The sequence below is a fragment of the Phytophthora sojae genome, assembly GCF_000149755.1.
Source record: "Phytophthora sojae unplaced genomic scaffold PHYSOscaffold_6, whole genome shotgun sequence".
Lineage (NCBI taxonomy): Eukaryota > Oomycota > Peronosporomycetes > Peronosporales > Peronosporaceae > Phytophthora > Phytophthora sojae.
In genome coordinates, this window is record NW_009258120.1 from 301,931 (window position 1) to 315,351 (window position 13,421).

Genomic DNA, 13,421 nt, shown 5'->3' on the forward strand with positions numbered 1-13,421 from the left:
CACCATTTGTCACGCATCGGAGAGTTCAACGCGTCTTCAACGGAAGTCGGATTGCCTGCACAGTATTCGAGCGCCTCAAATGCAGCCATAAAGTAGTCAAATAGGCGTACATTGGCTTGCCGCTTACGTTGCGATCGTCGCAAACCGCGCTGTCTCTTAGAGCTGTGTCGTGGCTGACTTGCTGCATGAGGTCGTGCCTCTTTGTGCCTCTCACTCCACGGTCTAAGATCATCGGCAGTCGGCATCGGACTCACGTAGGCTTTATCCTCTTCTGACTCATTGCCTTCCGTGTCTTCAGCTCCAACCGAATCACTGCCACCGGCTTGGGATGCATGCGCTTCTCCCACCGAATCTGCAACGTCAGCTTGGGGCTCTTGCTACTCAGCAGGATGCGACTCATGCGCATGCTCTTCTCCCACCGAAGCATCAACGTTCGCAGTACGCGCTGGCAGCTCTGCAATATCCGAATGCCCATGTTGCACGTGGTCTCCACTTGCCACTTCATTGGCCGCCCGACGCACCAAATCACCAGCCTTGACACGTACTGATTGCTCTGCAACATACTCCACAGGCAGCGGAATAAACGGAATTTGTGGATAATAGTGTTGCCTTCCCTTAAGCAGCGCGTTGATATACGTGCGCTCGACCGTCACGTCCTCGCGGAACTTGACGTCGCGGGACTCCACCATCTTCTCAGCTCGTAGATGCAACAGTCGGTAGCCATGCTTAGTCTTCAATCCCGGTCCAGCAATGAGTGAGGCGGGAGTAGCAGGAATCGGCTGACCCCGATGGCTACATTGCGAGTTGATGAATGCTGCGAGGTTCACTCATGCTGGAGCCAGGTCGGACGCGAGGCAAGAAGATCTGCGCGCCGATAGCTGGGACGCGACAGACCAAAGGGTTTTTTTACTGTTGAAGTTGCTGTAGTGCATGTCCGACAGCTTTCCCTCCTCGTGTACGACACGTTGCATGTGGGAGTATGCGGTAGGAGAAAGAGAACAATGAAAGCATTCTGGTTTTGGTTCCTGTTGAGCTAAGTGACGCGAGATACTCGTTTGGTGTTCGTCTGCAAGGCCACCTACGCAGCAGGATCCAGCCTGCGCTCTGCTAGAGACCTGTCTGCTATCGTTAACGTTAACCTCTGCGTACAAGATATCGGACGGTAGTCTGCGTCTACTTCAGTACCTGACCACCCATGAATCCAAGGCGAAGGGCGCTTTTCTTCAGCGGTGGCACGGCAACAACGCAGCAGGCCAAGCAGCAGCACGTGGAGATTTGGAAACCTTAAAATGGGTCGCTGAGTGCTATTTACCTGGAGAAGTCCTCACAGATGTCGTCACTGCAGCTGCAACCAACGGCTACTTGCACATTTTGCAGTGGCTGTGGGGAACCCACCGAAGGCGAGGCTGCTGGGGGGGGGGGGGGGAGTTGAGCTTGCTGGAGCCATTCGAAATCGCCACCAGGACGTAGTGGACTGGCTACGAGAAAATGTTGCGCTTCGAAACGAGTCTGCCCAATACTTGATATTCCCTGCGACGGTGACTGGGAACTTGGGGATCGTGCAGTGGTTCTGTGAGAATTTTCAGCTGGAGGTTGGGGGCGCAATTACTACAACGGCGTTGCAAGCCAGTGGGAAGTAGAGTGATGGTTTCTAGAGAATGTTTCACGCGAAGACCTGGTTGGGGCCCTAGGGTCTACTTGAGTCCAGCAGAGGTGGACAACCTGGCGATGCTTAAGTTTCTCTTCGGCCGAGGGCTAGTACTTGAACCGGTAAAAGTTGTGGAGGTGGCAGCTGAACATGGCCATTTGGACGTTGTAAAGTGGCCCCTCGAAGAGAAAATGATTGATGAGATTGGCGACGCATTCCAGCGAGCTGCGAACGGGGGCCATCTGGACGTGCTCAAGTATTTACTTGCAAAAATGCCTGCTGCCCCCGCAGGATTCATGGAACTCGTTCAGTGGCTTCACGAAAACACTCAAGCTCGCTGCACCGTGTACGCCATGATTGGAGCTGCTGGCAATGGACATCTTGAAATGGTGCAGTGGCTCCATGCCAACTACACGGAAGGGTGTACCCCGTTAGCCATGCACCTGGCAGCAGGACGCGGCCATCTTGATGTGGTGCAGTGGCTCCACGCTAATCGGCTGGAGTGTTGCCTGCGAGATACAATACAAACCTGTGCGGCTTGTGGCAAGCTAGACATGGTCAAGTGGTTGTATGCTAACCGGAGTGAAGCCTTCAACCTTCGAAGAACTATGGAAGATGCTACTGCACACGGTCACTTAGATGTTGTGCAGTGGTTGCACGACAATTTCGATGATGGATGGACCACAGCCGCCATGGATAACGCTGCTGAAAATGGTCACCTGGATGTCGTGAAGTGGCTGCATGAGCACCGCCAAGAAGGGTGTACAACCTATGCGATGGATGCTGCAGCTACGAATGGACACTTGGAGGTGGTAAAATGGCTGCATGCCAGTCGAGAGGAGGGCTGCACTACGGATGCACATCTGAAAGCGGTGCTTGGGAGGTGATCAAGTGGCTGTGCCAGTTCCGCACGGAGGGATGTACGACTGACGCGATCGAAGCGGCTCTCCAATTCCCACATATACACGGCTTAGAGATAGCCGAGCTGCTTTTCACCAAGTTTCCAAATTGTCGGGATTTTGAACTGGAGTCCCCGATTCATCTCGAACGAGTAGAGATTATCGAGTGGCTGGTTGAACGTGCTCCAAGTATGCTGACTGGGAGTACTCTTGTCATCAATACCTGGAATTGGTACCTTCGCGACTATCTTCGGCTGCGTCAGTGGCGGGTAGTCGACCGTAACTACTCTACGTTGACGCTGCGAAAACAGGCTTCTAGCGACCGAAGGGACCATGGTCTCAGTGCGGCGTCATTTGTTTTAAACTAATACTCGGCTGCTTTCTCTTATCATTGTTCGACTTGGGTTCATTGCTTCGGGATCTTCGCATTGAAGGAGAAAAAATATCGCGAAGCCCAGATACGCGTCGCAGAGAACCTATTCCTGAAAGCCCATTTTTGGCCATATGGCGCGAGTTAGTGGAGTCACATCATGATATCTTGACGCTAGTAGCGTCACGCTACAAGCTGGGAGAAATTTACTGTGAAGCGACCCAACTACGTCACTTAGGGCACCACTTTACGTACATGCAAGCGCTTTTCACACAGTCTCGGCTTTAATATATAAATCTTTCACTTTAACGAATACCCAAGAACCGAACAGACAATGAACTCAAAAGAGTCAAACGGCAATAATGATGGGTTATCTACCCTTCCGCAGAGTGAGCCCGGGTTCCGGTCTCTTGTCGATAAGTATCCAGTCGAAGACCCAGGCAAATAACAGTCATTGCCCCTTTTTAGCCAATAATAGGTCAGTAGCACGCGCAAGTCCTTTCACAGCTCATTGCCTCAGAAGTCTCCCTCAACCTCCCTCGTCGCTCAAGAAACAACATGCGCTGCCACAGAGGCTTCTCGGCCTACGCAGGCGACAAAGGCACCGACATCTCGGACAGCACTGCACGCTTCGCGCAAGAACAAGCCTCTCAAGCGGAGCCAGGTGCCAACAAGACGGCAGAGAATTGGCTGCGAACGCTGGCTGGAAGGGCTCTGAAGAAGCGCTGGGAGGGGGAGACAGCAGAGTTTCGGCAGGACTACATATAGAAGAACCCTGACGCTACCTTTTCGCTGGACGACAACCCGCTGGGCTTCGCGGATGGCCGGCAGGATCGCCGGCGCTATCCTCGAATGGTGCGAGCCGACATCGCTACGCCTGTGGTACTGCAGGAAGAGGCTCCGGTAGCACCAGCTACGACACGCACACCCGTCGACACTCAGTGTCGAGAACAAGTTGATGAATTTAAGAGCTACCAGGACGAGCTGCTGCGGGCTGCGTTCGTGGCCGAAGTGACAGCGCTTGCGCACGCAGTCCGAGCGAACGACGTTAGCCGAGTTGTGTCACGTTCGGTGGCAGTAGTAGAATGTATGGGCGCCCAAATTGCAGCAAGTTTATCCCCCGATTCAAGAGCTCGTGTTGTGGGAGTCATCCGTGACGTGACAGCGTATATGCAAGCTGCACGAACACAACTGACTATGCACTCTGATGAAGAGGCGGATGGCGCGCTTCATGAAACGCAGACTAGCGCAGCTGCCGCTAACTCAGCACTGAGCAACTACGTGCGTGATACCATTCAAGTTAACCTAGACTTCAAGGCCATGCACGAGGGCAGGGAAAACTACACGACCAGCACCACCAATAACTTTCAGGAGTTATATTGGCTAGGAAAAGTACCCTCGGTGCGAACTTTGCAAGCTAGTCCAGGCTCGCCTGCTGTGTCAAGTGATGCATCGGCTACATCAACTACGGTGTGTCAGGCAGGGGCGTCTGTGGAGAGACTCAATGGATCGGTTGCTGAGGGCGCGGCTAATAGCAGCAACGATGCTCAGATATCACCCTCGGCTCAAACAAAACCTACCACTATTACCTCTCGCAAACGCCCCCGGTTGCTCGAAGGAAAGCAGCGATCCGCCACGACAAATTCAAAGCCACACGCAACCAGCGGAAAAGAGCAACCGGCTGGTAATGCCGCAGATGATGAAGATAGCGTGTATGAGCCAAGCAATACGGAGGAAAGTGACGTGAATGATGACGATGTTGACCCCCCCCGAATCGGTTTTCCAGAAAGCGCGTGTCAAAAAATGATCCTCTGATAGTGTGGACCGATCTCGAAGATGACGATCACCCCCGAACAGTGCACGTTTACCCTGTGGATTTGGATAGCTTGCAGACTGGTGCTTGGTTGACCCAAACTGCGCTGGATTATCTTATCTGTCGCTATATGGAGCGAGTTAAAGGATTAATTCGCCTATGTGACTCGGAGTTGTACGTATTGATGGAGACTGCATGATTCACGCGAAAGCCGAAACGAAAACGCCGACTGTTGGCTGACCTAGTCGCATTGTTTGACTGGTCGGCCTACCAGTATATGCTTCTCCCAGTATCGGGTCGCAATCACTACAGCTTTTTGGTAATTGAGAACCCCATGCACCCGGGGCCAACAAAAGTTTATCACGTCAACTCGATGAAAAATGCTCACAGCTCGGCTTATGCTTTTGACGTTCTGCAATGGGTCCTATCAGAGACCCATAAATCCCAAGCAGAATCTTCGGCTCCGTTTGAGTGGAGCACCTTTGTCCATTTGACCAAGCCCCAGCAATCAAATTGCATCGACTGTGGAGTTTACGTGCTCCATTACATGGATGTGATTTCAAAACACATTGCAGCCGAGAAGCCTGGATCGATCGAGGAGAAGATCGCCGCGTGGACAGGGGGTGATTTCGGCGTCAAGAAGGCAGCAGCATACCGAGCTAAGTTGTATAGGACTATATCTCCAGCTTGATTAATTGTTGCACCCGGTGAGTAGAAACACAATTAACTTCTTTTTAACACGGTTCCGGTTATTGACGTTATGGCTCAATGCAGCAAGTATCGGAATATGTAGTACCGCAAAACATCACTGCGGTACCTACCGCAATACAACACTGCGGTACCTACCGCAATACATCACTGCGGTACCGCACTGTAATACTGCTGTACCGCATGCATTGCGGTACCGCGTAGGATCACTGCGGTTCAAACAATACCCACGGGTTAATAGAAAGGAGGTGCGTTCGTCATGTTTTTCTGTGGTTGATACTCGACTGCTTGGCGATATTCTCAAGTGCGACTTGTAGTACTTCATCCTATATGTATTCAACTAGATTTAGCGTTGCTTCACTGTTCAAACTGTGATTCCTGGCGCGTCATCCGTAGGACTACGGTGAACACATACGTCCGACTATTGACGAGTTCTGAAATATTGCAAGATACGGTTGGCATCGCGGGGCGTGGTCACAATCGTTGGGACTGGGATCGGAGATAGTAGTCGTGGAAACGGAGCAGTGAGATACAGCAATAGCTTGGACAGCATCTTTGATCTCGCCCGCATGTTTCGCTATCCAGTTCAGAGATATGTTATGGGTACGCCGGTACTCCTCCAATACTTGCACGGCTAGATTAGTTGCATCGACGTCAGACACCCGAGCCGACGTGAGAATATCATCTGCAACCGCAGCGACTAAGCTGTAAATTGACCGCCCTCTATTGATGAACCGTCGTTCGTCCGCACTACACCACTTTGTGCCAAACAGATCCTCAAGATCTCGGACAGCTCAGTAGCCAACCCCCACCGAAGTTTATACTTTGTCCGATCACTTTGCACGTCAATAGCTATCGGCAAAGCTGACGGCACTACATGAGCGGTATCGCCGTCGCCTTCGCGCCCACCAGATAGAAGCTGAACTTGTACAACAGCAGTGCCGCCTTGCAGAGGTGCCAAACACGCGCATTACGTCACTGAGGCTACCTTGAACCGTTCGCATGGTCGAGCAGACTTGAGCTAAAGAACTCTTGAAATCCTGGTGTAGCCCGTCGATTTTGGCGTTTAACACCGGTACAGCTTTCTGAAGACGCTGTTCAGTTGGATCTTCCATTGCTTCAACAGCTTGCATAACCTCACTTTTAAATTCCGTGAACTCCCGGGATTGAAATATGCGGTGCTGCCAAATTGGGTGCGTTGGTGCGGATTTCTGCAAAAAATACAGCATCCTGGAGGACGACCTTACGGAGATATTGGAGCAACTCGAGAAAACCTCCGGCCGCAAGCGATTGTTCCGCTGTTCCTGAAGCACTGGCCTGTTGCCAAACCTCCACCTGCGGAAATACCATACTCTGCAATCCTAGCGGGGGATCAACATAAGCTCGGGCAACAAAAAAGCTCTCAATACTCGGTTCAAAACCGGCAAGTGTGCGCATCGCCTGCCTCGGAAGAGATGTGAGGTAACATTTCTCCATTGATTGGCCGTTCCATCGACCCAAACGACGAATCTGGGACTCACTTGCGCCTCCTAAGTCCGCCATACGCGATCCGGATCCGCGACCAACGTGAGTTTTCGCTTTGCTGTGGACGCCGACATGTTTCAACGCCGCTGTGATAGCTGCATTGTGAACTTTGTACGACATTGGCTTCGTGGGGTGTTTACCTGTTTTCAAGAGCTTTATCGGATACCAGCTCTCTGAAGACGTAAAGTTGGGAAATGCCTCGCCATCCACATGCCAACGCCAAAACAAGTACAATCCAAGAATTCCATGGGGGCAGATCTCGACATGCTTATTGCGCATGCAAGCGCCGACTTCAATGCGCCCCACTTGGTTGGTTTTACCCTGTCGCATCACCATAACCAGAGCCCTGCATGGCATGTAGCCCTCGTTTTCGAGAACAATCGAGTGTAAGTCTGCCAATTCCATCATTCGCGCCGACTCTCCTCTCATAAGGGCGTAGTGGCTCAGTAGAAAAGCAACCAAATGCCGCAAGTTTTTGCCTGAATTGCGTGTCGATGTCCAGAAATACCGAGCTATCTCCTTAACTTGATCGATTGTCGTATAACCATCCAGTAGTATATCAGCTCCACGGTCCTCAAAACTTTTCCGCTTCCTCTCGTCTTCTTCGTACTCTGTCAACTTCAATAGGGTCGTCACAGCTTCGTCTCTGGGGGAGGGATTGCTGTTCACTTTAGCCCAAGATTGCTGCTTCCATAGGTCAACCATCGCAGCAACGTAGGAGTTCACAGTAGAACGTCCGACGGTTTCAATTCTGTCGCTGGGTGTATTTCCACTCTTGTGGCGCTTGGTCCGGCCAATTACACGCTCTTGTAGGAAGAGATGGAGCTTCTCACCAGTAACTGTAAGCCGGGTCTGGTTGTTCAATGCTACTCCTTTTTCCGAGCACCAGTCTAAGAACTCCTGCTGCCGACTGCTGTATGCTCTCTGCGTGTTCTTCGGTCGAAGGGTAGTGGCCTTCTCGTAGGTCCGCTGGACAGACTCCTTCAGGGCGACCTGCATTCGAGTCTCTGCCTCCGTGCTGCCCATTGTTCCAAGCTGTCCCCTGCACTCGAGTCTCTTCTTTCCGTGCTGGCTTGGTGCGCGTCTAGCGGCTTGGCCCCTAGCCGCAAAATTAGACGTAATTTTGCCCAACCAGCATCTAGAAGACCCCTCGTCAAATAAACAGTTATTTCACCCCCAAAACGTGAGATAACTACAATGATTTGATCGAAAGCCACCAGTGCTGACCGGTCCCGGTCCGGACCCCAGTGGTGGTAATTACGAATGATATGCTACCAGCGAAAAAAAACATTTCAAGCAGAAAACAGGTATGTGAAAAAAATGACGCCTCCACGAGAAACGAGACCATAGCCCCTGCAGCCGCTAGTGCTCTGCCTTCGTAGCAAAAAAGTAGTTCCAACTACGACTGACTACCTGCCACTGATGCAGCCGAAGGTAGTCCCAAAGGTACATATCACAGGTACTGACGCTAAGAGTGCACCCATTAAGCGCATTTGGAGCGCGCTCCAACAACCACTCCACTATCTCGAGTCGAAATACTTTGAAGGGCGACTCCAGCGTGATACTTCGGCAAATTGGGAGTTTTGTGAATAGCAGCTCTACGATTTCCAGACAGTGCGATCTCAGCTGGAATCGCAGCGTAGTTTCGATCGCCTCGCTAGTACATCCCTCGGTGCGATTCTGGCACAGCCACTTGACCATCTTGAGATTATTTCTCAAAGCTGCTCCATCCATTGCTCTCGTAGTGCAGCCCTCATCTCGATTGGCATGTAGCCATTTCACCACTTCCAAGTGCCCGTTTGTAGCTGCAGCGTCCATTGCATGAGCAGTGCACCCTTCCTGACGGTGTTCGTGCAGCCACTCCACCACTTCCAGATGCCCGTTCCCGGCCGCTCTGTCCATGGCTTTTGTAGTACAGCCTTCGTCGCGGTTGCCGTGAAACCACTCTACCACATCCAGGTGACCACGGGCAGCAGCCGCGTCCATGGTTCCATCGTGGTCGAAATCTTGATGTATATTAGCATACAGCCACTTGACTGGCATCGTGTCAGGCCGGCAATCTTCCTGTCGGTTTTCGTGAAGCCACTTGACCGTATCCAGGTGACCGCAGACAGCAGCATTGTACATGGCGAGCGGTGTAGTCCCCTCTGTGCGATTCGCATGGAGCCATTTCACTACGTCGAGACGTCCACACTCAGCAGCCCTTTCCACGGCAACGACCGAGCCCTGCGCCTGGGTATTCTCGTGAAGCTACTGAAGAACTTTCATGCTTCCTGTGTGGGCAACACGACCCAAGTGCGAGTCCCTCACGCGTCTGACATCTTCTCGTGCAAATACTTCAGCACGTCCAGGTGGTCTTTGTACGCAGCTCACCGAAAAGCGCGACCGATTTCGTCAAGCTTTTCCTCTTCAAGAAACCACTTGACGACGTCCAAATGGCCATGCTCCGCTGCCAGCTCCAGAGCATGTACGGGTTCTTGCAATAACGCTCGACAAGAAAAAAACTTGAGCGTCTCCAAATCGCCTAAGTCTGCGCGATGCGAGTATACATAACCAATCTGAACACCACCAACCAGGGCTTCCTGCGAGAAATTCTCCAAAAGCCACCGAGCTACATGTCACTGGTGCCCAATCGTCGCCGTATAAAAAGCATTCTCGACGTCCACCTCAAAGTTCTCGTATACTCACTTCACGATCCTCAGGTTCCCGTAGTATGCCGCACGATACATCAAATACTGGGCACTTTGAGGTCCAAGCACAACCTTTTCTCGTAACCAGTCCGCTACGTCGTAGTGATGCTTGCAGATGGCTCGAGCCAGCTCACAGTCTCGCCAGTAGCCTCGACTGCGATAGTTCTCCGACATCCATTTCAAGATGTGCAAGTGGCCATTAGCTGCAGCTGCAGTGACGACTTCCGTGAGAAATTCTCCGGGCAAGTAGCTCTCAGCGACCCATTTTAACGTTCTCATATCTCCACGCGCCGCTGCTTTACCTGCCAAATTATCTCCGTCCCACCGCCGAAGAACAGAGATCTTCGTCTTGGATTCATGGGCCGCCAGGTACTGAAGTAGACGCAGACTGCCACCCGACATTTCGTACACAGTGGTCAACGTTAGCGTGTCGGAGAGTTCATCCAGAAAGGAATCAATCACTCGGAGGACGCTGTCATCTCCATCCAGGTGAAGACGTTCGCGACACACGAGACCCGCGGCAGTGAAGACTGGGAAGATGTGCCACTCACTTGTGTCCATCGTCGTAACCTGCCGGCTCATTCCGGGGGACGGCTCCAGCTTTTTCCCTTCGCCGAGAATTTTGTAGCGTAAGTAAGTAACTTAGGAGATAATGGGATTTCCCTGTCTCATATTGCTTTCTTACCGCATTAAATCTCGCGAAGCTGACAGTGTAATATCTTTTTTCTGATTGTCATCTTCCGCTCGCGTCATGATGGCTTATGCCGAATTACAAGCAAGGAGTTGAGCTCGATTCTTGCTACTCCACCGGCAAGAGCCACTCCTTCTCATGCCGAGTTGCAATCTTCAAGAGTGGAAAGGAGAAGGGTGTGGCGGATAACGATGCCTCCATTCTGTGATGTTCGAGATGCGTGTTGCCGGATATTTCTGGTGCATTGCTGTGTAATGGCCGGCCGCTGTAGCTAGGAAGCGTATTTTTTGCCCATTTGCAGCTAAGGTGTTACACAATACGTTGCTGTGGTGTTTGAATACGGGTTTTGACTTCCTCTGGTTGTCAAGGATTCTACGTACGAGCTTTCGGATGGAAGTTTGTGCTTGCTCCAGTGCAAAGCTGCTCAGAATCCAAGTCAAAGGGCATTTTTCCTCCGACGGTGTGATGTTAATGTCGTGACAGACCAAGAAGGGGGCTTGAGAATGCTGAAATGGGCCGGTGGGGGCCATTTTACCGTACCATTTTTCACCGAAGTCGTCACTCGGGCCGCATCCAGGTCCCACTTGCACTTCCTGAAAAGTATCTGGGATAACCGCCACAGCAGAGGCCAATAGGGTAGAGGCCGGGATTGAAGTATTTGCACGACAAGATGCCAGTCGTTTTTTTTCTTACCGTACGATGCAGGTCTCTAGCCAATACTACCTTAATTTCTGATTGTGATATTTCACACGCTTCATGAATAGTAAATGCCAAATCTCGAGTAGAGTGGCCGACTCAGCTCTGGCCAGGACCACTACTGCTCATGCCAAGTTACTTTTTAATGACTCAAGATAAGGGAACATTATCGGGTATCGCAACGATATTATGTTGAGGAGTCGTGTCGCCAAATATTCCTGATGCATTGGGCAAGTTGTGCAATGGCCGACCACGGTTGCTGGGAAGCGTACTTGGCCCATTTGCAGCTATATACAGGACTTTGTTCGCGCACACATCTTGTTTTGGTGCAGTACACACCGTGAACACCCATTTCAATATCCAAAACACTGCGGATGTTTGTTATGGAGCAATTCATGGCCAGCGTGCGTACGGTATTTGTCTCATCGATGAAGCTTACCGGGTATGCTTACATGACTTACCAAGCATGAACGGCGAGCCCTGCGAGCGGCTTCCTCGTCAGGAATGTGTTGGCTCGAATAATGATTTTTCCGTGGAGTTCCTTTGGTTTTATTTATTAGTGGCACGTATTCCTGAGATCGTGAGCAAGAAGCGAAGTGGCGCGTTTCCAGTTACGAGGGGAAGATGCATACTTAGTAGCGAACTAGTGTGTCAGTACGACACATCAATCGATAATGGTTGGATCCTCAGCTCTGCTTCTGATCCGTATGTGTTTGTGTTCTATATACTTGGTTTGAAGTACTAGCTTCCTTTCACACGGTTAAAGTGCTGCCGTTTTTTAGCTGCAAGGCGTTTTCAGAACGCGACGACAAGAACAATTTAAAAAGCGCTGCAGATCAGTAAACCCCGGTCTCAAGGTATAGATAGCTAAAGTCGACTCTAGACGCATCAAATGCAATTAACGTCCTGTGCGACGCCTATCTGGGTTTTGTGTTTTTTTTTCGTCTTCAGTGTGAAGAGGATCAGAAAGCATGCGTGCATTAGTCGTAAAGAATGACGTCGCAACATGAGACTATAGTCCCTTCAGCCACTAGCGCCCTGCTTTCGCAGCTCAACTTAAGAGTCCTGACGATCGACTACACGCCACTGACGCAGCCGAAGATAGTCGCAAAAGTACCAATTCCAATCATTGACCTGAAGAGTACTCCGGGTCAGCAAATCTGGTGCTCGTTTATCCAGCCACTCGACTATCTCGGCTCGTTCAACAGGGAACCGTGACGTCAGTCGAAAATCCCGACAGTTTGGAAACGTTTTGAAAAGCAGCTCGGCTATCTCTAAGTTACCGAGCTCGAGCGCATCTCTGATCGCGCGCCACGTACACCCCTCCGTGCGGAACTGGCACAGCCACTTGACCACCTCCCATTCACCGTTTTCAGCTGCCCAATCCACTGCACCCATAGTGCAGCCCTCATCTCGGTTGGAGTGCAACCATTTCACTACCTCCAAGTGCCCCTCCGAAGCTGCGGCATTCATCGCATAGGTTGTGCACCCCTCTCGACGGTGCTCATGCAGCCACTTGACGACATCAAGGTGGCCATTTTCAGCTGCATTATCCATGGCTGTTGTAGTCCATCCTTCGTCGCAGTTTTCGTGCAACCACTGCACAACATCCAAGTGGTCGAGTGCAGCAGCATCGTCCATACCTCTGCTATATTCGGAAGAAGAAAAGGTGAAAGCTTCGCTCCGGTTGGCGTACAGCCACTTCGCAATGTCTAGGTGGCCACCAGCGGCACAATATTGTAGTGTACTTCTCTTGCAACCCTCCGGCCGATTATCATGAAGCCACTTGACCAACTCCAGGTGACCGTTTTTAGCTGCCATAGCCATGGCTGACGAGGTCCACCCTTCCGTATAGTTGGCATGGAGCCACTGCGTTATCTCAAGGTGCCCGTTGCCAGCAGCCCAATCCATGGCGTACACGGTGCAGCGATGAGTATTTCGTGCAACCACTGGACGACTTGCATGAATCCTGAGCGGGCAGCAGGGTCCAAATCCGATTCCCTGCAGCCGTCTGGCCTCTTCTCGTGCAAATACTTGATCACGTCCAGGTGGCCCTTGTTCGCAGCTCGCTGGAATGCCCCACTAACTAGTGGGATCTCGTTCTCTTCCAGAGGCCACGTTACTATATGTAATTGGCCATGCTCAGCTGCCACCTCCAGAACTTTTACGGGATCTCGTACTAACCCTCGACCGGAAACAAATTTGAGCATCTCCAGGTTGCCCACCTCTGTTGGATAGTCGGAGAATACTCTGGGATACTCGGGAGCATCAGCCAGGTCTTCTGGCGAAGCATTCTCCAGAAACCATTGCGTGACTTTCCACTGGCCTGTCAACGCGGCTGTGGACACTGCGCCCGTAACCTCCAGCTCAAAGTTCTCATAT

General features: G+C 51.5%; 5 protein-coding genes across 5 annotated transcripts in view; 3 read left to right on the plus strand and 2 right to left on the minus strand.

Moving 5' to 3' along the window:
* Positions 1–377: 377 nt before the first annotated feature.
* PHYSODRAFT_302699 (hypothetical protein) lies at positions 378–689 on the minus strand (the record flags this gene model as incomplete). Its single annotated transcript, XM_009531977.1, has 1 exon — positions 378–689. One exon carries the CDS (start codon positions 687–689, stop codon positions 378–380), a length of 312 nt encoding a protein of 103 aa, XP_009530272.1.
* Positions 690–1,257: 568 nt separating this feature from the next.
* PHYSODRAFT_512832 (hypothetical protein) lies at positions 1,258–2,915 on the plus strand (the record flags this gene model as incomplete). The annotated part of the gene is given in 4 exon segments (XM_009531978.1): positions 1,258–1,427; positions 1,444–1,507; positions 1,960–2,520; positions 2,679–2,915. Coding segments are annotated over 4 exon segments (1,032 nt in total), but the record flags the coding sequence as incomplete, so codon positions are not given.
* Positions 2,916–3,769: 854 nt separating this feature from the next.
* PHYSODRAFT_382221 (hypothetical protein) lies at positions 3,770–4,180 on the plus strand (the record flags this gene model as incomplete). Its single annotated transcript, XM_009531979.1, has 1 exon — positions 3,770–4,180. A coding segment is annotated over one exon (411 nt), but the record flags the coding sequence as incomplete, so codon positions are not given.
* A 749-nt stretch (positions 4,181–4,929) lies between these two features.
* Positions 4,930–5,421, plus strand: PHYSODRAFT_512590 (hypothetical protein; the record flags this gene model as incomplete). Its single annotated transcript, XM_009531980.1, has 2 exons — positions 4,930–5,151; positions 5,203–5,421. Coding segments are annotated over 2 exons (441 nt in total), but the record flags the coding sequence as incomplete, so codon positions are not given.
* Positions 5,422–8,606: 3,185 nt separating this feature from the next.
* PHYSODRAFT_462169 (hypothetical protein) overlaps positions 8,607–13,421 on the minus strand; it is a gene marked incomplete at both ends in the record, with an annotated part of 5,239 nt that continues 424 nt past the window's right edge. The window contains 2 exons of the mRNA XM_009531981.1: positions 8,607–8,968; positions 12,359–13,008. Coding sequence (XP_009530276.1) covers positions 8,607–8,968; positions 12,359–13,008 — 1,012 coding nt within the window. The remainder of the gene's footprint in view (positions 8,969–12,358; positions 13,009–13,421) is intronic.